Source organism: Daphnia pulex, chromosome 5, assembly GCF_021134715.1.
Source record: "Daphnia pulex isolate KAP4 chromosome 5, ASM2113471v1".
In the NCBI taxonomy this organism is placed as follows: Eukaryota; Metazoa; Arthropoda; class Branchiopoda; order Diplostraca; family Daphniidae; genus Daphnia; species Daphnia pulex.
Genome location: NC_060021.1, coordinates 2,054,490 through 2,079,836, shown reverse-complemented (window position 1 = coordinate 2,079,836; position 25,347 = coordinate 2,054,490). Strand labels below are relative to the sequence as shown.

The following is a 25,347-nucleotide window of genomic DNA, read 5'->3' as shown; positions in this document are numbered from 1 at the left end:
AAGAGAGTTGAACTGTTGAAGTCATTGTATAAATATACGCAACACAACGGGAGTATATAGAAAAAGAGACTGGGGGGTGGTCGGAGTCAAATGGTTGAATAACGAGAGAGCGCGGCCATTCCGTTATGAGTCTGTATATACAGTAATAAGAGAGAAAAAGTATATAGGGGGGGGGGGGTTCTATAGTTTAGAAACAAAAGGAAAGGTCGCGCTCGAGCTTTCAAGACATACAATAAGAGGGGAAAGAAAAAGAAATGGAGAGAGAGAGAGAGAGGTCACTGTGTGGGCGTCGGCGAACAACGATTCCCACATGTTAACAGCTAATAAAATGAGATAAACATGAGACAACGAAACGAGGTTGAATATTATCGTAATTTTTTGGTGTTTTCTTACCTTTATCGCGGACGCTTCTGGTGCTGCCACTGGTGGCCATATCTTCGCCATAGATCGGAATGACCGGCATAAAGCCAGGTTGGTAGTGAACCTGTTTATTATATTTAAAAAATAAAGAGAACGTTAAAATAAAGAAAGACAAGAAACAAAAAAAAAATAATTCAAATAAATAATAAACCAATAAAAATAATAAAACAAAAGAAAAACAAAAATCCGGTGGCAATAAAAAGAAAAAAAAAATTGTAGCCAACCCAAAAACAAACATTGGTACCCCTTATATACACTGCGTGCTGTAGACTAGTATAGCCGGTATTATATCGGCAATCACGAAGTCTATTAGAATTTATAATCAGTTGGTTTTGTTTGTTTTATTGTTTTTTTCACCATGAACTTGCTACTTGTATTTCCATATTTTTCGTGTTTCTTTTTTTTTTCAGACTGCGATCGCATTTATTGGCAGAAGCCACGTACCCACATAGTTACCCAACCGCAAGGTTGTTGTTGTTGCCGAGAAAATTGAGGGGGGAATTCTAACGAGGAAAAACGAATCCAACCGATGGCCACCGACAGAGTTTTTTCTTTCCTTTTTCTCTCGTCTTTGATTTATTCATTTTTGTTTTGTTTTTTAAAGTTACGTAACGAAACATTTCTGTCCCGAAAATTGAGATCGTGCGCTTTTCAAACCTGCACATGTTTGTTTTTTCTGTCTATTTGTTGTAGGGTCCTATAAATTATTTCTACACCAATGTCGATCGAGAGACCGATCGAGAGGAGGATAGAACACACCTACATCAGCCCAGCAGCAGTTACCAACAAAAATCTATCCGACAAATAAATAACTACGAGGATTATCAGTTCAATGGCCTCGTGAAAATTTACATTTTTTATTATTATTCTTCTCCCGGTGAAATAAACCCCTTCCAATCGCGTTCACGTGTTATTAACTGAGCGTTACATTTTTTTTTAATGTATGAAACATAAAAAAAAAGGATGGAGAGCGGGAAAAAAAACCCTTTCGTGACCCGTCATCTTTTAATCCCCTCTAGTCCCAAAAAATAAAATCTTAAAATAAATTTCGTGAAAGAAGAAAGACGCGGAAAGACGCTTATTGTTGCGGGGAGAAAAAGAAATGATCGACGAAACAACTGAATAAATGTGCACCTTTTTTTTCTTAGCTTAGTTTATAGCGGTTTATAGCTGAGGGCTCGGAATATTCAATTTAGCCTATAAGGTGAAGTAAATCAGACGCGCCATAGATTTTTTTTTGTTTTCGTTAGGGAAAATGAAAAAGAATAAAAATGTTTTTGCCTATTAATAGTCTCATCAGCTTATTATTTCAAAAATTAAAAAAAAAGGAATTTCATCCCGGTGAAAATAAAAAATTGAAAACGGGAGTGGAAGAATCTTTCAATGAAAAAGAGATGAGCTATGACTGTCGTCCGCTCTTGCGTGACGGAGTGAAAATGTGTGTGTGTGTGTGTCTCTCTCTTTTGTGTATAGAGTGAGTAGTAGTAGTAGTTTTTTAGTAGTAGCTTTCTAGCTGATGCTCTTTTCCCTTCTGGTTCACCAAGTTTGTCCCGCCGGTGTTGTAGGAAATATTTCAAATCAGATAACGTCAAACATTCATCAACTCGCAAAAAAGGCTTTCTGCTAGCTGCTGCCCTGTGTAGTTGTGTGCATGTCACCGTCCTCTTTTTCTCTGTCGCCTTCGCCTCTTTTCCCGTTGGCGACGTAAATGGGCAAACGTGAGACGGACGGCGCTAGATGGCAGCACGCGATCCCAGTCACGAAACGCCGAACGGAGAAAAAATCAAATAAAAAATAAAAATAATCAAAAACAACAACGAAATATCAAATTCCTTATAAAAAGGAAGAGAGAAAACGATCGACAGATTGCCGACGTGAAAAAGAAAAAAAAGGAAAAACCGGGATGGACTTCTCGTGTTGTTTTTAAAGAAGAGGCTCTTGGTTCACTCGCCGTGAATTCCAAGAAGATGAAGAAGAAGAAGAAAAAAAAGGATTCCTCCCGCGGTTATGACAACAACAGCAACAACAACCAGGGGGGCCCCCTGTCGTATACGCAGAGACGGGAGAAGAAAAATTCACATGAGCATTAACAATAAGGAGATGAGTGCACAAACTCGCAGAGTTGCACATACGTCTCTGTCTCCCGCATTATATTTTATTATGACTGTGTTAGGTAGGCCTATATCCAACTTGGTGCATATCATGTCACGATGTCCAGGACGATCCGGTGAAATCGGGTGAAATTCACTGCGCAACAGGAGGCGGGAAGCCCAAAGCAACGCAACAACAAACTCTCGGACGATTTTTTTTTTTTTTTTAAATATATACATTTCGCCGTTGATTGCAATTAAAAAACAAAAACTAACTAAAAAAAAAAAGAAGAAAAACAGATGACGCTCGACCTCATTTCGCACGACGACGAAAAAGAAGAAATAAAAACGAACTAAATAAATAAATAAATAAACCAACTGTCCCCCGGTTAACAAATCAAGAACATGAGTACGTGACCGTATTTTCTTTTTTCAGCGACAGTCATGTTATATGTCTATGCGTTTGTGTGTGTGTGCGGAGAGACCTCAATCCCAGCTATAGTACATGCTTAATGGCATAGCAGGAGAGATTACATTCAATCCAGACACATTTTCTCCTTCTAAAAAAAAAAAAAAAAAAAAAAAAAAAAAAATTATTCATTTTCATAACTCTATAATTTATTTCTTTTTTTATTCTATGTTTTATTTTTTTTTATTTTCTCGACTATTATCTCTTTTTCCTCGCATATTTTCGCTTCTTATATCATCATACCTGGCGGATAGAGGAGGGTAGTTAAACAAACGGTCTTTAACGCTCTTTATTATAACAATGGCCCAACTTTCGATTCTCTCTCCCTCCCCCAAAACAACAAAAATAAAACGAAAGAGAAGAGACACAAGAGACGGCGCTAAAAAGCGAATGATTCCTCCCGCCCAAGACAGACAAAAATACCTTCCGACGTCCGTTCTCCGGTATAATTTATTATGCACAAATCTTTAAAAAAACTGAGAGATATAATATAGCCAAAAGAGTTGATGGAAACAAAATAAGAAGAAGAGAAACGACCAATTTCTGACGTAATGTGAAATTGTCAACATAAAAAGGGTCAAGTCTGCTTGTCGAATCAAGATAAAATCCTCTTGGAAAATGTCCCCGAAAAGAGTCAAACGAAGACGACAGAGAATTAGAATACAAGGTAAGGAAAGAACAAGGAAAGAAGAAGAAGAAGAAAAGAGATTGACCGTTTTAAAAAAGTGACAAGTCAGACAGCAGAGACGGACGTCTGCGGGGCCCGTTTAGGCGGTGATTTGGGCCAATCGCAGCAAACAAGACGATGCGCACCATTGAGCACTTTTCCCGAAGGACGGACAGCACACAACTGCGCACAAACAAAACACACGTCCTGGACCGCCGCAGACACTCGGAGGAATCAAAGTTAAAGAAACTAATAAAAATTCAAAAAACGACCAACGAATATAGTAGAGTGCTTGCTGGGCCGCTAAAAGCCTGGCCGGCGAGATCCAAAATTATGACAATTTTGGTTGTTGTTGTTGTTGTTGTTTGGTTTGGTAAACCCTTAAACAAAAAAAAAAAAATCCTTATCTCTCGGGTGCGTATCTTTTTTGTGCGCATATGACAGTCTCCTCTTGTTATTTGATGTTTTATTATTTTCTATACACGAACGAAATGGTCGAAAGACACGCGCTTACCTGTTGTGACGAGGCCAAAGTGTCTTTCTTATTCTTCTTCTTGGTGCTGGACGTCGACTGCTGGCTGGGCTTGGCCAGCATCGACCAAAGGGTCAGGAAACGCGAAGGCATCTTCTTCTATTTTCTTCTTTTCTTTATCGTTTTCCGTTTCCAAAAAGATGAAAGAAAAAAAGGAACCGAAATGTCGCCGTGTGTTTTGTTGATGGATGCTCGGCTGCGTCGTGTCACGTCGCGGAAATTCCACTTGACGACAGCAGACGGAATAAAAGTTGGATAGGATTTTTCCCGTCTGTTGGCCTTTTGCGGGGACGAGGTATTGGAATATTGAGCCGTAATTTACGAGTGAAAGAGCCGCAACGCTGCGATTTGCTACGCCCTCTCTACCTGATATTTATTCAGCAGCCATTCGATTCCAGCAGAGTCTCGGAGATGAGCGTCCGACCACCGATAAATAAAGCGATGCCAGTGACACGGCCGTTAGAGACGTTCAATTTTCTTCCCAGAGATTCCGACTTACAACTTGTTGGTGCGGAGGAATTGTGCAGACGCCAACGAGGAAAAAGGAAAACGCACGTCGAATAAAAAGCGATATAATAATAATAAAAAAAGACTATACACAATCAAAACGAAATGAAACAAAGTACCTTTTTTGAGTCCCCCACTGAAAGAAAGAGGAAGGAGAAAAAGATAATCATCATAATGCCACGGCAGGCAATTTTCAAGAGGCGTCCGTCCCGTTTCGAAAAATATATTTGAAGTATTAAATATTTCGAAAGATATTTGACAAAAGGCGTCGTTGTCTCTCTCAACCGACTGTCTATAAAGGGAGAGGAGAGGCTGAGCCACCACCCCTTTTGAATACATACGGACCTGGCAGCAGCTTCACATCATCATCCCTTTGAACATTTTTAGGCAATTCAAATTCCATCGCCTTTTTTTTTTACCCGGCACCCAAAACACGAAAGAAAAACCGAAAGTGGATTAGACTATTCCGGGGTGGTAGGCCTATAGCGCCAGACGTTGTTTCGTGGACGGTGGATGCGTCGAACAGTTAGGCTGCGGTAGAGCAGATTTCACAGAGCCGTGAATTCGTGAACAAATCACCAGGGAGCAGATGAGCTCTAGGTACTCCTCATTTGCTGACCGAAAGAAAAAAAGAAAAATTCTGGAGAGTCGACTTCCGCTCGACCGCGCGGACAAACGCGGACGCTAACCATCCACCGCAAAGAGAGAAATACACACATAGCGGTGGTACACCTTGGAAATCTCCTCCCATTTTTCCCCTCAGACACCTGACAATAAAAGTCGAGTGAATCGAATTTTTGTCTAAAAAAGAAAAAGAAGTTCTGAGAAAAATAAGTTTCTTCATGGCCAGCACACGAAACACAAGAGCCGATGGGTGCGAATAGGCTAAAACCTTTTGTTAACTTGTCCTATTGGCACATTTCTTTTTTCAAATTTTATATTTCACTGTGTCTTTCGGCCGTATAATAATATCCCCCCCCCCCTTCTAAACGATTTGTCTCGGACACCAGCACCGTGACAATCAGACTCAAAAGAAAAATGACTTTTTTTTTTAAATATTCAACCCGGATGTATGTTCTTTTCTTCCCAACCGCAAGCGATAAAGCCTTTTGGGCGGAGGCAACGAAGACGACGACGACGACGACGGACCTGTACACACCTTCTAGCTCGGTCCATATAGTATTAAAATTATTAGCATTAAAAAAGAAAGAAAAAAGACTTCCGCAATTTGACCGGAAGCGGAAGAGAAGCAGCCGCGAAAATGGAAAGTGTTTCGCTTCTTTCTTCTTCCAGGACTAGAGAGAAACTTGTGCGAGGTGTACACACAGCCCAAGACATTCTGTGTGTGTGTAGAGTGTGCTGTGGCCGTCGAAGAGCTAAATTTTGGGGATGCTTTCAACAAAACCACCGGAATATTTCACGTTCCAGTGGCGGGTGTTAACCAATTTCACTTCACAGATTCATTATTTATATTTTTTGCATTAAATCTATTTGAATTCTTCCCATTTCGTTGCAATTCAGCACTGAAAATGAAAAGAGATATCTCCGGAACCAGTTCCCTCACGGTTCAGTTAAAGAAAATTGACACGGAAACTGTGTTGGCAGAAGGCCATGTCAAATCTGAGGATTGGTACGGTTGGTTTCCAGTACAGATTCAAGCAACCGTTTATTTGGAAAAACACAACGTTATTGGAGTAAAGCTAGAAGATGGTTCAATCTATCAAAGCAGTGATGAGACTCACCCTCTTACCAGTTTTGGAGGATTCCTTGTTAGTCCAGGCAATTAATTGCTTGACTTAGATAATAATAAATAGATAATAGGTAAGGGATAAATGTAGTAGGTAAGTAATACATGTCAATAAAATTAAGCAGTTCTGCTTTATTTTATTGACACATTCCTTACCTATTACATTTATTACTAACCTATTACATTTATAACTTTTAACTATTAAATTTATAACTTTTAACTACTACATTTATAACTTTTAACTACTAAATTTATTCATTTTAACTACTACATTTATTACTTTTAACTACTACATTTATTACTAGACTAGAAAGCTCTTTTGTATTGGTTTATCAATGAAATAAATCTGATTATACAGCAAAAAAATTTTTCTCGTCCTCGTGTCACATTAATAAACCGATTGAATTGATACTGACTTCTGTCGAATTTCCCGTAGGGATTCTAGTCACAGTCGAAGGAGGCTCAGTTTTGACACGCCACCGCTGCAATTCAAACTGCAAAATTCAATTGCAGTAATTAGACACTTAAATTTACGTAATTGTGACAACAATCACGCAAATTTTTGTAGGCATTTGATTAAACAAAGAAATCTCTTTAAAATGGATCACATTTTACGAAGATATAATAGATTTATTTTTTAAAACAGCGATTCTAAGTCAAACGGGGCTCAGTTTCGAAACGCCACCGCTGCAATTCAAACTGCAAAATTCAAAACGCCACTAAACATTAACACAAAATTTACGTAAATGTGTTACAAATCACGAAAATTTTTGTATGAAAGAGATTAAACAAAGAAAGGTCTTCAAAATGGATCACATGAAGATATACTAATAGCTGTATTTTTTACACAGCGATTCAAAGTCGAACGGGCTCACTTTCCCGGCTTGATGTGTGTCAACCCAAAAGCTATAGTTTGCAGGCCTAACAAGAAGCGAATTTGGTGGCAATTTTTACGACTGCCCGGCGGCCTTGTATACATGTAGATCCACACCAAACGTGAACAGAAAAGCGTCCGGTTTGTTTGTTTACGTTTTAAAGCAAAGTAAGTTTTACTACTGTACTGGTTTAGACAAACAAATTGGTTATTTACACATTTTTTGGTATGCCTCAAGTCCATAGATATATGTAGAATTTCTATTTTTGAGTGTGATCTACCACAATTGACAAACATTTCTTACTGAAATATTTTCCTTTTCCTTTTTAGATGCCTGGAGAAGTTCAAATGGAAGACGAAGCTGAGACTTTCACATCCCAGGCCAAGATTGCTCAGCTTATGAGCTTGATTATCAACACCTTCTATAGTCGATCTCCAACTCCTCAAATGCCCTAGTCAAGATCCGTTATGAATCCCTGACTGACCCAAGCAAGTTGGACAGCGGTAAGGACCTTAAAATCAAGATTGTCCCCAACAAGAATGCTGACTCACTCTCATGGATACGTAAGTTGAGAAATTTAGTTCCTCCTATTTGAACACGAATTTGACTGTTCTGTTTCTCTTTAGTGGTATCGGCATGATCAAGGCTGATTTGGTTAACAACTTGGGTACTATTGCCAAGTCTGGAACTAAAGCTTTCATGGAAGCCCTCTCTGCCGGAGCTGACATCTCCATGATTGGTCAGTTTAGTGTGGGTTCCTACTCTGCTTACCTGGTTGCCGACAAGGTGACAGTTCATTCCAAGCACAATGATGATGAGCAGTATGTTTGGGAATCGTCAGCTGGTGGTTCTTTCACCATCAAGCCTGATCACAGAGAACCCATGGGTAGAGGAACCAAGATTATCCTCCACTTGAAGGTATGTTCTTTGTCTTCATTGGCATAATTTCCAATATGCTCATGCCTGTATTTTTTTTTCATTATTGACAGGATTATCCGATGGATTACCTGGAGGAGAAGAAAGTCAAGGAGGTTGTCAAGAAGAACTCACAGTTCATTTGCTACCCAATCAAGCTATTGGTTGAGAAGTAGCGCGACAAGAAAGTGAGCGACGATGAGGCTGAGGAGGAGGAAAAGAAGCATGAGAACGACAAGAAAGTTTTACGAACAATTCAGCAAGAACCTGAAGTTGGGAGTCCATGAAGATTCTACCTACGCAAGAAGATCGCTGACCTCATCCGTTTCCACACTTCCGCCTCTGGAGAAAACCAGGTTTCCTTCAAGGAATACGTTTCCCGCATGAAGGAGAACCAGAAACACATCTACTACATCACTGGTGACAACAGAGAACAAGTCAGCAACTCCTCATTCGTCGAGCGTGGCAAGAAGCGCGGATTGGAGGTCATCTTCATGACTGAGCCCATTGATGAGTACGTCGTCCAGCAGCTCAAGGAATACGATGGCAAGCAGCTCGTCTCCGTCACCAAGGAGGGTCTGGAACTCCCCGAAGATGATGGAGAAACCAAGAAACGCGAGAGCGACAAGGCCAAATTCGAGGGTCTCTGCAAAATCATAAAGGACATCTTGGACTTCGCTCTTCAACAAACCAGCCCTACACTTGGGGGCCAGCAAGGCCAGCAAAATATTTCGATCGTAGCGTCTTCAGTCGGGAATCTTCGCAGTCACAGTTGAGCGTCCGCTTTGATCGGACAATTATTGATGGCCTGTAAGACATTGTCGTCTTGTTAGAGGCTCAACTGCATTCTTTGGTTCAAGCCAAGTCTTCCGTTATCGTCGATGTCCTTTACCGACCGGAATACCTTTTCCAGCCTGGCACGGAAGCACAGAAAAAGTGTGACAATGGCGGATTCATTCGCAGGTAAATTTGACTTGTATTTATGTTAACCATTGATCTTACTTGAAATTTATTTTTATTGAAGATTGATTAAACACACCGAACGATTGCTGGAGGACAAGGAGGAAAAACTTTGCATCCAAGTTCTCAACACCTTACGTCAGATGATGAATTTCGATGTTCACAATGGCGAAAAGGTAATCATTCTATTAAAATTTGAGGCAATAAATTTACCTTAATGAATCAATTATTACCAGGGAGACGCATTGAGAAAGAATCTTTTAGTTCGCTACTTTGCCAAACCAGCCTCTCATAGTTCTAAAAAGACCGAGCTCTATGGCGGAAGCGGAATCTCTGGTGCTGGAATTCATTCAACATTATCTGGTGGTACTGGTGTTGGAGGCGGTGTGGGACAATCGTCATCGCTGACAACCCACGGACCTGGAGGACGTCTCCTGTCGCGAGGTGAACTGTGTTTGCCCGAGGTGCAAGTGTACCTGGACCGAGAAGGCATCTCTGATTTGGTGGCCGAATTGGTCATGAAGTCGTCGTTGTTGCCCAACGTTTTCATGGAAGCGGTCCAGTTGGGCATCGCTCTGCTGGAAGGCGGCAACCCCGTCATCCAGCGGAGTCTCTACACGAAATTGCAGTCGGCCGAGACGAGCGCCATCTTCTTCAAGGTGTTCCACGACAAAGTCAGAGAGTCGCAAGCGGAAATCAAGTCCACCATGTCGGTCAACACGATCGAAATGGCCTCGGCGGGTAACAACAAGCTCAAGGACCATTCCCATGAAATGAAGGATCATTTCCCGTACGACATGAAGATGAAACATCAACGCATGATGTCCACAAGAGCTTCAAACGGTAACGTCACTGTAGGGGAGCGCATGGATCCTTACAGTGACTCGTGGAACAGCTCCAGGTTGGATGATTCGACTACCACTACAACGACGTTGAGTAGTGTCAACTTGACGCTGGAGAACTTGGTGAGACAACAACAACAACCCAAATCGGTACAACAAAACTTGAATTCGTGATTTTATTAAAATTCTTGCAAAAAATAAATTGAATTCGCCCTTATAGTTAACTACGGCAACTGATTCGGACATGGAGTCCAAGTTGTCGGCTAAGGTTCTGGTAATGCTGCCCGTCTTCCGCTTCCTGCAGTTGCTGTGTGAGAATCACAATCGAGACCTGCAGAACTTTTTGCGGGCCCAGTCCAACAAAAAAAGTTGCAATTTAGTGTCAGACGACACTCATGTTCCTCGACTGCATTTGCGGATCGACGACGGGCGAACTGGGTCTGCTCGGCCTCTACATTAATGAGCACAACGTCACCCTCATCAACCAAACCCTGGAAACATTGACGGAATAGTGCCAAGGACCTTGTCACGAAAACCAAAACTGCATCGCCACTCACGAGTCGAATGGACTGGACATCATCACGGCTCTTCTTCTTACCGACATCAATCCATTAGGTAACAATTTCCTTCATTCCATTTGATTCTAATAATTATTTGATCAATTATTTAGGACAACGGAGAATGGATCTTGTTTTGGAGTTGAAAAACAACGCCTCCAAGTTGTTGCTGGCCGTCATGGAGAGTCGTGGCGACAGCGAGAACGTGGAAAGGATCCTGTACAACATGAATCCTCGCCAATTGGTGGACGTCGCCTGCAAAGCCTATCACCAAAAGTTGGTCGGTGGAGAAGAGGCGGCCAATCCGAAAGAAGTCGCCAGTTGGCCACAACATTTACATTTTGTGACACCAGTTGGCGCAGCACAACAAAGAATTGGCCGCCCTGATGAAACCGCCGCCAGTGGACGGAGTCAGCGGTGATGCGGCCCTGCAGTACTACGCCAATCACACGGCGCAAATCGAAATAAATTGTCCGTCACGACCGGACGATGGAGCAGATTGTCTTCCCCATTCCGGAAATGTGCGAGTATTTGACCAACGACACGAAAGTGCGCGTCTTCCACACGGCGGAGCGCGACGACCAGGGATCGAAAGTGGCCGCCTTTTTCGAAGGAGTCGACGACATGTTTGACGAGATGAAATGGCAGAAGAAATTGCGCGGACAGCCGTTCCTCTTTTGGGTCAGCTCGCACATGTCCATCCTCTTCAATTTGGCCGTCATTATCAACTTGATTGTCGCCTTCTTTTACCCGTTTGACACTGACGGACCGGCTCCTGATCCTGGCACTCACCTCTCAGGTCTGCCCAACTTGGAATAGTAACTCCCATTTCCATCTTTTCAACGATCTTTTCCATTTATTAATTCAGGTCTCATCTGGGCCGTCATGCTCCTATCCGCCTCTGTGGCCATCACGTTACCCAAACCGTCGGGTATCAGGACTCTCGTCATGACAGTCATCCTCCGGCTTATTTGCTCAGCCGGCCCTCAACCCACACTGATGCTCCTTGGCACCGCCACGGTAGTGTTGAAGGGCGTCCATCTGCTGAGCATCATGGCCAACGCCGGGACATTCCAGCGGAGCGTCAGACAAATCTGCACGGACACGGAGATTGTCTACCACGTCGTTTACCTCATCTTTTGCTTCCTCGGACTCAGCACCCATCCGTTCTTCTTCTCCGTCCTTTTGTTTGACGTCGTCTACCGCGAGGAGACGCTGCTCAACGTAATCCGCTCAGTGACGCGAAACGGCAGGTCCATCGTTCTCACTGCCGTTTTGGCTCTCATCCTAGTCTACATGTTCTCCATCATCGGGTATTTCAGTTTCATGACACTTTTCTATGTTCCATATTGAAATCCTTTTATTTTTGCCACAAGAAACGGACAAGAAAGTCGGGATGGTCGTTATTTCCAACCGTTGGTCGAGTCTCCCAGATTATCGTCAGTTCGTCACCTCCCAGTACGGCTGGACAGCCAACATGGAGCGTATCATGAAGGCTCAGGCTTTGAGGGATACCTTCACCATGGATTACATGGCCGCCAAGAAGCACTTGGAAATCAACTCCGACCATCTCATCGTCGAAGCCCTGCGCGTCAAAGCAGAGGCTGACAAAAACGATAAAGCCGTCAAGGATTTCTTCATGTTGCTGTTTGAAACCTCTGCTGTCATCTGGTTTTTCCCTGGAAGAGCTAGCCGTCCATGCTTCTGATCTCGCATCTACCGCATGATCAAATTGGGTTTGTGTATCGATGAAGATGATGTCCCTGCTGGTGGTGAGGAAGCCGAAGAAGAAATGCCGCCATTGGAGAATGATGAAAATGCTTTTCGCTGGAGAAAGGCGATTAAACGTGTCAATTACTGTTATAAAACACAAACTCAGTTTCTCTCAATTGTTCTTATTTCAGCGTTTTTGCGAACTGAAATGAGGGCATTCATATGATAAAACTAGTCTTATTTTCTTAAAATCATGGCTTTACTTAATTTGCGTTGCTCCCTCATTCCTGGCATTGTATAACTACGTGTTAAGAGTTGGAATTTAATACAACCAATCGCGGTTTGATATATAAAAACTTTGTTCGATTTCTCTCCATACCCCTGCTTGTGACAGCTATCCAACGACACCGAGTTTCGAATAGAAAAGCGGTACATACAGCTTAACATTTTGGTCATGAGAAATGATTGTAGAAAAATGATGACGAATGGAATTGGTTATTCGTGGAAAAATTCACTAGGCTACTCGACTAAGTTGATCCATAAATCACACTTCGCTAATCTATAAGTGAGTTGAAGCGAGTTGAAAAAAATTCTGCCCTCTCCTCATTAAAAAACAAAATTTGTTGCCTAGATATTCCGGCTTTAAAGTTGCATTAAATGGCTTCCATTCCAACATGATAGGGATCCAAATGATACAAGTTGTTAAACTGGTCAAAAGGTAACCGAACAAAAAAAAAAGTTAGGCGTGCTCCTGGATTACAGTTACACCCCAAAATGATGTCTATAATAAGCGCCGAGCAATCACCCTACATTGCGCGAAAAAATACTTAACCTATATATATAACCTTACCCCTAACCCCCCAAAATTTATTATACACACTCCCTCATTTAAATTAAACCCCAAAGTCCCGGAGGGAAACTGGCGACGCTAGGCGCGAGGCACAATCAACCATCTAACGATCTGAGTATCTGACGCTATTCAAATTTCCCTCCGTTTTTTGGGATGATTTGTGTTTTGAGTAGGGCAATGCTGTTTGTCTCTGATTGGCGGGAATACAGACATCGGCTGCTGCAAAAGAAAAAAGAACGGTTTGCTGTTAAAAGTTTTGTGATGGATGAATGTGTCAAAAGCGTTTCTCTTTTTAATTAAACAAAGTATCTCTACTTTCTTTGGAGTGCAATTATTTTTACGTTTTACTTCCGTCAAAGTTAAACTTACCATAATGAAGCGGATGAAGTTTGCACACGGTGAAGGTCACACTGATCTTACTTATTCAGAAGATGGAGCGTAAATATTTAAATTTTCTTTGTTGACTATGTGTTTGCCCATCAAATTACATTAAAATCACTTTATTTGTTTGTTTGTTAGAAACATTATAACATGTGGTGCAGATGGAATTATCGTGTTTGGAAAGGCCACGAGGATGATGATCCTGAATGTATTTGTGTTGGTGATGAAGCCACTGTCTTTGCATTTAAGGTATTTCTAAAAGTTTTTTAAATTAATGTGAAGAAATAATCCCCTAATGATTGTCATTTGCAGAACAAAAAAGTATTTGTAGGAACCGACATGCATGTTCTGCCAATATTTTCACATCACGAAAACCAGACTGATGGTAGTGTAACACGGGCCACTTCTACAATCACCCACACATCTGTTAATAAAGATGGATCAAAAGTTGCAACTTGTCCAGGGTTTACTGATAAGATTTGATTTTGAATTTGAATATTTAATGTAACAACTAGTTTGATTTGACAGTGATATGACAATCAAGGTGAAAGGTATTAATTTTGAGCAGCAATAAGGCCAAATAAAGTGTTCTCACTGGAGAAACTGCACCCATTCTCAGTGTCAACCTGGATCCTAAATCAGAGTTTTTGGTAAGTTTATATTATCTCAACATCCCATAACATTATTTTGTAGTAGTAGTTGTGAGTACTTCTAAGCAAATTGTTTTAAATCTTTTGTATGTAAAGTTTATTTCTTGTTGTAGATTTTCATTTGTTGCTGGTCTACTTGTGGCAAGTTTCTAGCGACCGCTTCTAAGGCTGGTGATATCCTCGTTTGGGATATGCAGACTAAAACCGTGGTCAACTCGTTTCAACACGAGAAAAAGACACAAATCTGCAATATGGCATGGAACCCATCCATTACCACTCAAAAGGAGATTGCATTTTGCGACTGCAAGGGTTACCTTGGCTTGTTGGAAAATGTTACGGCTCAGGCGGAGGGCAAGGCGAATAAGCAAAGTGCAAAAGTGGCCATCTCATTGACGGCTATTGCTGGAGATGACGACGCAGAAATATAAATATCCATCAGCCAGATAAAGAAAGATACTGGATTCCCCACCAACGCAGAAGACGGCCAAGATGTTTTCACAGGAGTTCAGTCGTATTCTATGGGTAGCTCATCACTTGTCTTATTATTATTTTTAATAGTATCTTTAAAATATGCAAATATTTTGTTCTCAGATTTTGATATCTTGGACGACGGAGCCTCTAAGATTAACAGCAGACCTTCAAGTCCTTTGGCTGGCCATTCCAGGCGCCCTTATCAATCCTCCAGTAAAAAACGAGAGCCATTTCAACCAGGGTCATCACCAGTCCATCTGCATCACCGGTATATGGTCTGGAACAATGTCGGAATCGTGAAATGTTTCGGAGAGGAAGGTGACCAAAGTGCCAGCAGCATCGAAGTCGAATTCCACGATTCGTCCATCCACCATGGACTGCACATACCCAACACACTGGGCCACACTTTGGCCTCACTTTCCAGCCAGGCTCTGCTGTTGGCCTGTCCGGCACAGGAAGATAGCCCCAGTCGGATTGTTTGTGTCAACTTTGCTGCCTGAGATGGACACAAAGAGTGGGCGACCACCTTGCCACTCGGGGAAGGGGCTCTAGCCTTGGCTTGCCGGCGATGCCTGGGTGGCAGTGGCCACCTCTAGAAATTTGCTTCGACTCTTTTCAAATTCTGGGCTCCAGCGTGCCATGATTTCTCTCCCTGGTCCTATACTCTGCTTGGCCGGCCACGGTTCCAAACTCTTTATGGCTTATCATTCTTCACTGGGTTAGTGCAATTTTGGCTTGATTTTAAAAAGATAATTAATTTAATTCACAACTTAACCCCACAGGCATGTTTAGCGAACAAACTATCGGCTATGCACTGGTGGGCATGGACAGGAAATCTCCGATTGGTTACGAATGGCTGGCCAATCCGCAAACTCTTCCCCTCGGCCCGGAGTGCGACTTATCGTGGGCCGGATTCAGTGACGAAGGAACGCTGGCCACGATGGACAGCAGCGGCCTCCTGCAAGTGCAACTTCGATCCGGCATGTGGATGCCTCTGCTGGACACGAGGCAGAACGTCAAGGGTAAATCCAACCACTACTTTCTGATCGGATTGAGCGAGCTGGAGGAATGCGTCCGTTGCGAGCTGTGCAAGGGCGCCCGCTACCCTCCCACCTTGCCACGGCACAACATGTCCTTGCTGGACGTCAGACTGCCGCTGTGTGACGGCGCCAATGAGAAAACTCAGCTGGAAGAAGCCCTGATTCAGTCGACGCTGCAAATCCAGCTGACTGGCACCTTGGACCAGACGGGATTTGACGTGGATGACCCCAGGAATAAGGCCGACCGCCTGTCCAAGGAATCGTTGATGAAGATGTTCACCGTCAGTCACCCGCCCATGTTCGTGTTGTTGTTGTTCAAGCCAATGCTGATAATCTATTCTTCTACCTTTTTTGCAGCTGGCCTGTCAGGCCGAGAGGGAGGTCCGAACGGTGGAAGTGGCCGAATGGATGCCCAGCGAGCAATTGCTCCAGCTGGCCGTCAAGTACGCAACGCGAGGCAGGAAACGCCAGCTGGCCAACCGACTGACGGAGATGGCCGAGCAGCTAGTCAGAGATCGTGAAGCCGAAGAAACTTTGCTAATGGAACCGACACGAACTTCATACCTCTCATCAAATGCTTCTAACAATACTTTAGACGATGACAGGTATTTAATTAAAAACAAAATCTATTACTTAATGGGATTCGTTGGTAATTTTTTCTAATACTTGTTTTTCATCAGGGATATGTTTATTTCTACTCCACCTGTTCTCGAGATCAAAGGTAAACCAAATGAAATGACTTAAATCATTGATCATTTGATTTAATTGATTCTTTGTATTTTCAACCTACAATTCAGGTATAAATAAGAATCATTTTTACGTTTAAGGAAAGTTTCGGTTCTTCATTTTTATTCTTCTGTGATGGCTAGGTGGAAACAATATGTGTGCACGGAAAGTGTGCTCAAGAAGAGATCAAAAGTGAGAAATCAAGCCCACGCCGAAATCGTCTTCATCGATCCATCGGCAGCTCTGGAGGTGGATGGCGTCCGAGGCTTCTTCTCGGCCAAAGATATCGCATCCGGCCGGAACGTTTTCGGACCCATCGTCCACGACGAGGAAGTCTTCGCTTCGAAACGGGTCACCTGCTGCGGCCAGGTGATCGCCTGCGTGGTGGCCGACAATCTGGTGCTGGCACAGCGGGCCAGCCGGCTCGTCCGATTGACTTACAGTCCGTCTGATGGTCCAGCCATCTTCACCATTCAAGACGCCATCAAGAACAATTCCTTCTACCAAGGCCACAGCCGTGAAATCATCCAGGGAGACGTCGAGGCCGGATTCCGGAATGCCCAGCACGTCCTGGAAGGAACTTTCGAGATGGGCGGTCAGGAGCATTTCAACTTGGAGACGCAATCGGTTTTGGTCGTGCCAAAAGGTGAGGACGGAGAGATGGACATCACCAGTTCCACTCAGAATCCATCGGACTCAAAAGCTATTGTCAGTATAGCGTTCTACATGCAAATTATCGTAACAGAATTTCACTATTTAACTTCACATTCATAAACTACTGTATAAAATTTAAGTATTATATCCAAAACTTCGGAAATATTTGCCTTCTTCTGTAATTAAACATTGCCAGTTGAGAATGTACTAAAATCTACAATTATTTTTACTCTAATTTTAAAAATTAAAAGATATTTGTTAGTATTATCCGGTAAGCGGTTGAGTACGATTGCTTCATTCTTCTTCTCGGAAAAAGCTTGGGCGTTGCAAAAGGTGACACATTTGACTAAATTGGAGTCGATGAAAACATTCGATTTTGATCTTATCTTGACTCATTACCGTTATCACACAGCTGAGCCATGGAAGAAAAATCGGCGTCTCTTCAATCCGGCATTCAAAGTTCAAGTTCTCAGCTTCATGGACGCATTTAACAAGAGTGTTTACACGACGAACTTAACAGCCCACTGGCTTTCTGCTAAGTGAAAGTAAAATGAGCAATGATTTCACGTCATACGTGTATTCGGTGTTTAGCGATTTATTGGTGCCAACTCATTTTTTAGCGTAGTTTTGCTGTAACAGCTGTAACGTATTTTTGTCCAACCATATATAATCCTATTTTCATTTAATTTTGTTTTAAATAATAAAAATAAAAAGTGTCAAAGATTTTTATTCCGCAATTTTAAAAAGTCCGATTAATATTGAAGGGATGAAAGAAAACTTTAATATACTGGATTCTACTTGAAGATAGTATAATATTAGTATTATACCGGTTTAAAGGAATGGATGAGCTAAAACATTCGAAAGTTTCCCCTTAAACAATATTTAATAATCTGCTCAGACAATTTTCATGCATATTTTCCATGATAAGTTAGATATAGTATACACAACCGCCTGTTTCGTTATTTATAAAGCAAAGAGATGAAGGGAACCACAATTTACGTTTAACTTATAGGACTCATAGAAAAATGCAGAAAAGGAAACACCTTTGACACAATAGAAAGTAAAGTCTAGACTAAATCTAAGACTTTCTGACTTTCTCTTGGATTGAATTAGATAGATCGTCGCAACTCGCAAAAGTAATATATTATACGCCGGAATATAGCCAGTATAGCCTATAGAGTATAGTTCAAATTGGAAAATGGGAAAGGTGTTTAACATGTCTAATAACGACTTCAGTTTTAGCCTGGTTTTAGCAATATGGAGAGAACGCAGAGTGCAGAAGAGTAGCCAGTCATTTTTCGTTCGATAAAGATGGATTATGAAGTGAGATTGGCATGCTAGTGGTTATTTTACCGATTAACCGTGTTGTTTTTCAAAATATGTTAGATTTTATATTGATTGGATGGACTACAATGATTAGGTCATTACTTGCTAGCCATCTACCTACTACGCATGAAGTCAATCGCGCTTCGTTCGGCTCGTCGATGTTATTTCCGTACCGAAAGCCCTGCCATTTTTAGGAAGTATTCTCGAATTGAATGTTGATCACGATGAAAATATTCTATATGGTATTCTATTTGCAGTCAACGAGATAATTTTGGTTTTCTATATTGTCAAAGAATTGCTGAGAAATGCAAGCTGCAAATGGGTAAAGAGCACGGAGGCATTTATCGAGTTTGAGTCACCCTACACCCACTGGTCGTCATTGTTACACCCGAAATAATGGAGATATTACATGCCTACGGAAGATTCTCCTAAAACAAATATATTTTTTTATAGTTAACCAAATTACATGCACGTTACCACATGGCCAATTTGTTAAAGCAATAGAATAATCAAGCGGTTGTGTACGAAAGCAACGATTCTTTTCTAGGAAAAATCTTAGCCGTAGCAAATGGTAAGACGTTTTACTTAATGCTCAATGCTATCCGTTAAGACTCACGATTTCATCTCGTCTTTTCTCTTCCATTTAAATTGGCGTTTCTTCAATCTGGCACTCAGGTGATAGTTTTCAGCAGCTTCGTGGTCGCATTTAACGACAGTGTTTACACGAACTTAACAGCCCACTAACTAACTGCTAAGTGAATGTAAAATAAGCAGTGATTTCACGTCACGTGTATTCGGTGTTCAGCGATTTGGTGCCAACATGAGAAAGCTTTTAATAGGCTTTAGCTTCTTGACGTTGAGTACCAATGGGACGATGATTCTTCATCAAGTAGTCGCTGTGTTCCTGGTACGGTGAGCTGTTGAAAACAGTCTCGGTCCACAAATCGGGTGTTAAGTAGGCGTACGTCTTGGCGATGGCAGCGTAAGTTGCCTTGGCTGGAAGGGAGAAATATTGAAACGTTTTACAACAAATTAAATAATAAATAACAATAAACGAAAGTAATAAATTCATCGAATATTTAACATACCGAAGTTGCCAAGGGTGCCAGTGCTACCACGAGCAGCAGTGTAGCAATCCTCAATACCAGCCATTTGCAACAGCTTCTTGGGGACAGGTGCTGAGACGATACCGGTACCGCGAGGGCCTGGGATCAAACGCACCAAGACGGAGCCGCACTTGCCGGTAACTTTGCAAGGGACGGTATGGGGTTTACCGATCTTGTTACCCCAGTAACCACGACGAACGGGTACGACAGAAAGCTTGGCCATGATGATTGCTCCACGAATGGCAGTGGCAACTTCCTTTGAGCACTTGACTCCAAGACCGATGTGGCCATTGTAGTCACCAATAGCTATGGAAGAATTAATAATTAATACTTGTCAAACATGTTAACTCAATATGCTCTTACCAACAAAAGCCTTGAAGCGAGTACGCTGACCAGCTCTGGTTTGCTTCTGGACAGGCATGATTTTCAAAACCTCATCCTTGAGGGCGCTTCCAAGGAAGAAATCGATGATTTCAAACTCCTGTTGACACAAAGTACATATTAACATGAATTCAAACCAGACTAATATCAATTTTGCTTGCCTTGATGGGGAGAGAGAAAAGGTAGATCTCTTCGAGGGTGCGAATCTTTCCATCACGGACTAAACGGCCGAGCTTGGTGACGGGAACCCACTCCTTCTCTCCTTCCTTTCCACGTCCGCGGCCACGGCCTGGACCACCGCGTCCACGACCACGACCACCTCGTCCTCCGCGTCCACCACGTCCACGATCACCAAAACCTCCACGACCACGGGCTGGAGCTGCATCCGCCATTGCTGAAATCACCCAAGTCAAGTCGTGTTACTTACGTCAAACCAGTCTGAAGTATACATAGTTGACTTAACCAAATTATTTTAAGTATATCTTCGGGGAACTAAGCAAATATAAAACTAGGGACTTTAAAACACATCAAACTGATATTCTAATGCAAATTGAATTTAAAATTAGGCAGATGTTTAACGATGAAATAAAAGTAGATGCTCTCACCTGTGGTTAGAAATGTAGAATAATAATAAAGACTGCGCGAGGTACTTGGTTAAGAAACTCGGGGTTGCCATATTTAAACTCTTGTCAAACGCTGTTTATTAATTTATTTTAATTTGTAAATTTTTGATGACTTTTTAATTTATTGAAAAAAAAAAATTGTGCGAGATGCAACAAATAGTAAAATACTTTTTTAGAAGAAAAAATTGTGATTATTGTATCGACAATCCCCATCCAAAGTTGCCATATTTGTTTTGTTATTGTTTACTTATCGTCTGCTGCAAGGCTGCAAAACAAGTTGAACAAATGCCAACAGAGAACAGACAAATAAAAGATTTCTTAAGAATTTCCCTTAAATTAAAAATTTCAGACCAACAAAAAAGAGAGCCCCCCACTTTAAAAATACAGGCAAGAAAATCAGAACCGGGACTTTTTAGAAGGGTAATAAATTACTAGGCCGTGGATAAAAACTCGGAACCACTTTAGCGCAAGTAAAGGATGCCTTTTTTTAGTCGTAATAGATAAAATAAACCGCTTTTTTTTAACATTTTCTTTAACTGAAATATCAAGGCAGAGTAAAACAAAAAGTGCTGGGCATGAAAGAGGAGACGACGCTCTCGTCATCTTTGCATTTATACCCCGTAAAAATTGTAATTAGATTTTTTTTAAATGAGCATTGTTTCTACTTACTTTCTAAGTAAGTATTTTGATTTTTTTATTTTATGATTTCTAAAACACACGCTAGAGGTACATTTTGTTTGCCGCTGCAACTTCCCCCTTGCGAGTGTGTTGGAATTTGGAAATCATTTTGAAAAATTGGAAAAGGGTACTTTATTCTAATTGAAATAACCTTTTCTGCTGTGTTTCCCATGAGAAATCAATTTATAAAAAGTAAAAGAACTTCTGCCGGGCTTTTAAATGAGATTAAGTGAGGATTTTTTAATGGTTTTGTTCTCATAGTCATTAATTTTAAGTTTTGGGAAACCGCTATAAGCGCCGTGTGAAACACGGCTCGAAAATTTCGCGAAACTGTGAAAGGCGATTTGTCTAACTATTAAACTAATTATAAAATGATAATGTTCATCAGAGTGACAGTTTCATCTAAATTATAAACAGATGTTTATTGGTACATTAAGTATGATTGAATGTAAAATTAATAATAATCTAATATTTATAATAAGATTTACAATTTTTTTTTGCCTTCAAATTTTAATGCCCCCCCCTGACTTTGCTCCAATTGCCGTATTTATGCGGGCTCCATTCGTCGTATTTTTTCGGGGCGACAGTCGGCGGCCAATTGGAGCTAAGTCAGGGCGGGCATTTGTCGAAGGGGGCGATCGTCGCCATCGCTTCCGCGCTTTTAACACGGTGGCTTACAGGCTAAAGTATTCTCCCTATTTTCGCGAAAACTCACGTTTGAGTTATCAATATAAATTTATTTGCCTTTGTACAATTAGTAGAAGGGAACATGCGCCTTGTTAAAAAAAGAACGCTCTGTTGGTTTATAGAGAAGTAAATTAAAGATGAGTAGTGCCCGAAGATAATTTGCGTGCCCGTCAATTGATTTCATTTCCTGAGTCTCTTAAGCTGATAGTGAAATCAGTTGAAAAAAGACCGATTGTGCGAATCGGAGATTGGTATCTCTTTAAAACGGCATTCCGACGTTTCGGACCCTACCATTTCGGCCCCATACCTTTTCGGCCTTTTTTAACCATTTCAGCCCGGGGCCGAAAATGACAAAAACTGGGTCCGAAATGGCAGCTTTATTAAAATAAAAGAAGTTTAAAGAAAGAAAGAAGTTTGTATTGTTTATTTTGCATTCTATATTATTATATGGACATCATATTATTATTATGGTGACTCAATCGATTGTGCTTGTTGGGGCTCGTCATCACCACAGGAACCGCAGGAAATTGTTGCCCTAGTTCGACCATCAGTAAATCCAAAATGCGTGTGAAAACAACTCGATAATCGCAAGGATCGCAAGCCCTTTAGCGTGCCATAAGAACAAAAACAAGGGGGACTTGGGTATCTAAATTGTCATGTCAAATGAATGCAATGATAGAATAAACTTGATTACTTGATACCAAGGTGATGGCGTAATACCAAGTAGCGTTGCTGTACCATCTTTTTGCATTATTAAGACTTTGAATGACAACTGAAATCAGAATTACAGCTCCCTCCCAAATATTGAAAATAAAAACAACTAAATAATTTTTAATCTATTTCTCCTTACTTTTATTTAACTTTTCAACACAATAAATTATTTAAAAATTTCAAAAATATTAATGAAAATAGGGCCGAAAAGGTATATAGCGGGGCCGAATTGGTAAGTCGATTTAAGACTGAGCCGAAATGGTACGGGGCCGAAATGGTAGGGTTCAAAATGCCATACATCTCTTTAAAACTCTTCCTTGTCCCAAACGGGAATATTTATCCCTAGAAGGGATAAAAAAGGTTCGTCAGTTTCATTCATTTACGTATTGCAAAAAAGGTCAATTAACGAATGGCAAAGCTCAAGTGAGAAAAAAATGAAGAAATATAAGTGAACTGCACACGGTACACATTTGAGGGACAAGTAGCCTATGATACATTTGAATTATCAAGTAAAATTTCTACGATTGGAAAAAAAAATTGGGAGTTATTGTTCATGGATTTCATTCCTGTAAAACTTATATTTGCAGTTTATCTCCGCCAACCATCCCGTCCTGTCAAATGATTTCATATCCAGACAATAATTTTGTGTGTGATGTTACTCCTTTTTGGTCAAAAGTGAAATAAAACCAATAATTTGATTCGTTGATATTGTTTAAATCTTAAGATACACCAACAAAACAAAACAATAAAACCGGGAGACAAGAAAAGTAAGATAAAACGAGAAAAATAAGAAAAACGGGAAAAATAAGAAAAATTAGAGAAAAATGAGAAAACACCGGAAATGTCGGAAACATTTATTTCTTAAATTTAAAATTTTTCGAAAATTGCACTTGCCAAAAGAGTGGGCAACTTCTCGGCAACGGCATTCAGAATGTCTACCTTATAGTCTGAAATCATAAGTTCTGGCTCAAGGGGGACTCTTTGCTCATGGACTTTTTCATAAAAGACGGTGGTCTTCGCAGTTATTAGAGCAAATCCAACAGGGAAACACTAGGAGTCAAAAGTAATAAATTATTATATTATTGAAAGTTTAATGAGTTATAAGCAATAAGAGTAATACGCTGTCAAAAGCAATAACGTGAAAGGCCATGAGTTGATCAAATAAATCTGTAGTTATTTGAAAGGTGGCGCATCAATGCAAAGTCCTCAAAGAAGGTAACAACGGGCTGATATTAGAGCACTTTTATTTTTTAGCTGATATTGTGCCTCGTAAAAACAACGTGTTTCCTGACAACTAATGCCTGAATAAAAAAGAATTTTCTTGAAAATAAAGGAAAGACTATATAAATAACCTGTATAGAGGAAATCCGATAAATAAGTACCCCACGTCTGCCACTGAAAGGGGGGTTGACGATATCGGCGAATGAGCTGTTGGCTAGGGATAAACGAATTTTCAAATATCGAACATCTCTAATATTTATTCTAGAAAATAATAACATTTCATGACGAAATTAAGAAAAAATAGATTCTTCTGCTGTATCGGATACCTTTCTACTTCTTCATCATAAATTTCCTTTTGTATGCAAAGGTTCATTCAGCAATCATTGCCTGAAAAAGTATCATTTGATGAATTTTGGCCTTTTGATTGTTATGTAGGTGTGGTGTTCCGGTAGGAACGAAAGTCGCATCTTCCTCTTCTACAGAACCAGCGCCACAGCACCGCTCACCACCAGATGCCACGAAGGAATAATATCTAAATTGTTTAAATATTAGATATCGACATTTCGTTAAAAAACATTATCTGAAATGTCTATACACTATGTGTCCCTCATTTGATAAAATACCTGTAACCATTTTTGTGATAATATATCCAAGAATATAAATCAACAAGAACCAAATGTCCATTCTTGTTCCCTGACATCTTAACATAATTATTCTTGATTAAGTAAGAACTTTGATTGAAGTCCTCAAAGAAGGTAACAACGGGCTGATATTAGAGCACTTTTATTTTTTAGCTGATATTGTGCCTCGTAAAAACAACGTGTTTCCTGACAACTAATGCCTGAATAAAAAAGAATTTTCTTGAAAATAAAGGAAAGACTATATAAATAACCTGTATAGAGGAAATCCGATAAATAAGTACCCCACGTCTGCCACTGAAAGGGGGGTTGACGATATCGGCGAATGAGCTGTTGGCTAGGGATAAACGAATTTTCAAATATCGAACATCTCTAATATTTATTCTAGAAAATAATAACATTTCATGACGAAATTAAGAAAAAATAGATTCTTCTGCTGTATCGGATACCTTTCTACTTCTTCATCATAAATTTCCTTTTGTATGCAAAGGTTCATTCAGCAATCATTGCCTGAAAAAGTATCATTTGATGAATTTTGGCCTTTTGATTGTTATGTAGGTGTGGTGTTCCGGTAGGAACGAAAGTCGCATCTTCCTCTTCTACAGAACCAGCGCCACAGCACCGCTCACCACCAGATGCCACGAAGGAATAATATCTAAATTGTTTAAATATTACATATCGACATTTCGTTAAAAAACATTATCTGAAATGTCTATACACTATGTGTCCCTCATTTGATAAAATACCTGTAACCATTTTTGTGATAATATATCCAAGAATATAAATCAACAAGAACCAAATGTCCATTCTTGTTCCCTGACATCTTAACATAATTATTCTTGATTAAGTAAGAACTTTGATTGAAACCAGATGTTAAACACCTAAATATGAGAGGGACAATAGAAGCACT

General features: G+C 40.7%; 4 protein-coding genes, 1 long non-coding RNA gene and 1 pseudogene across 7 annotated transcripts; 4 read left to right on the top strand and 2 right to left on the bottom strand.

Annotated features, from left to right (window-relative positions):
• Positions 1–384: 384 nt before the first annotated feature.
• Positions 385–4,420, bottom strand: LOC124193649. Its single transcript, XR_006874383.1, has 2 exons — positions 4,161–4,420; positions 385–484 (listed from the first exon to the last, which is right to left on the bottom strand). It is a non-coding gene; the product is annotated as an uncharacterized LOC124193649 (long non-coding RNA).
• Positions 4,421–7,420: 3,000 nt separating this feature from the next.
• LOC124193558 (heat shock protein 83-like) lies at positions 7,421–8,666 on the top strand. Its single transcript, XM_046587447.1, is given in 4 exon segments — positions 7,421–7,474; positions 7,637–7,870; positions 7,934–8,225; positions 8,297–8,666. Coding segments are annotated over 3 exon segments (513 nt in total). The 5' UTR covers positions 7,421–7,474; positions 7,637–7,862; the 3' UTR covers positions 8,510–8,666.
• On the top strand, positions 8,606–9,189 carry LOC124193894 (heat shock protein 83-like). The gene is made up of 2 exons (XM_046587881.1): positions 8,606–8,993; positions 9,056–9,189. The coding sequence occupies exons 1-2, from the start codon at positions 8,606–8,608 to the stop codon at positions 9,187–9,189; spliced, it is 522 nt and encodes a 173-aa protein (XP_046443837.1).
• LOC124193557 lies at positions 8,994–12,650 on the top strand (annotated as a pseudogene).
• Positions 12,651–13,346: 696 nt separating this feature from the next.
• On the top strand, positions 13,347–17,791 carry LOC124193416 (WD repeat and HMG-box DNA-binding protein 1-like). Of its 3 annotated transcripts, none has more exons than XR_006874233.1 (11): positions 13,347–13,582; positions 13,664–13,774; positions 13,838–13,989; positions 14,054–14,175; positions 14,289–14,697; positions 14,767–15,364; positions 15,429–15,967; positions 16,044–16,291; positions 16,367–16,407; positions 16,556–17,399; positions 17,479–17,791. XR_006874233.1 is itself a non-coding variant. In XM_046587216.1 (10 exons), exons 6-10 carry the CDS (start codon positions 15,286–15,288, stop codon positions 16,606–16,608), a joined length of 960 nt encoding a protein of 319 aa, XP_046443172.1. In that variant the 5' UTR covers positions 13,347–13,582; positions 13,664–13,774; positions 13,838–13,989; positions 14,054–14,175; positions 14,289–14,697; positions 14,767–15,285; the 3' UTR covers positions 16,609–17,791. The 3 variants fall into 3 exon arrangements, 1 of the variants encoding a protein (XP_046443172.1); XR_006874234.1 differs by having other exon boundaries at positions 16,367–16,483; XM_046587216.1 differs by having other exon boundaries at positions 16,556–17,791.
• Positions 17,792–19,165: 1,374 nt separating this feature from the next.
• LOC124193417 (40S ribosomal protein S2) lies at positions 19,166–20,564 on the bottom strand. The gene is made up of 5 exons (XM_046587218.1): positions 20,485–20,564; positions 20,041–20,273; positions 19,862–19,979; positions 19,481–19,804; positions 19,166–19,388 (listed from the first exon to the last, which is right to left on the bottom strand). The coding sequence occupies exons 2-5, from the start codon at positions 20,269–20,271 to the stop codon at positions 19,225–19,227; spliced, it is 837 nt and encodes a 278-aa protein (XP_046443174.1). The 5' UTR covers positions 20,272–20,273; positions 20,485–20,564; the 3' UTR covers positions 19,166–19,224.
• Between the last annotated feature and the right edge of the window lie 4,783 nt (positions 20,565–25,347).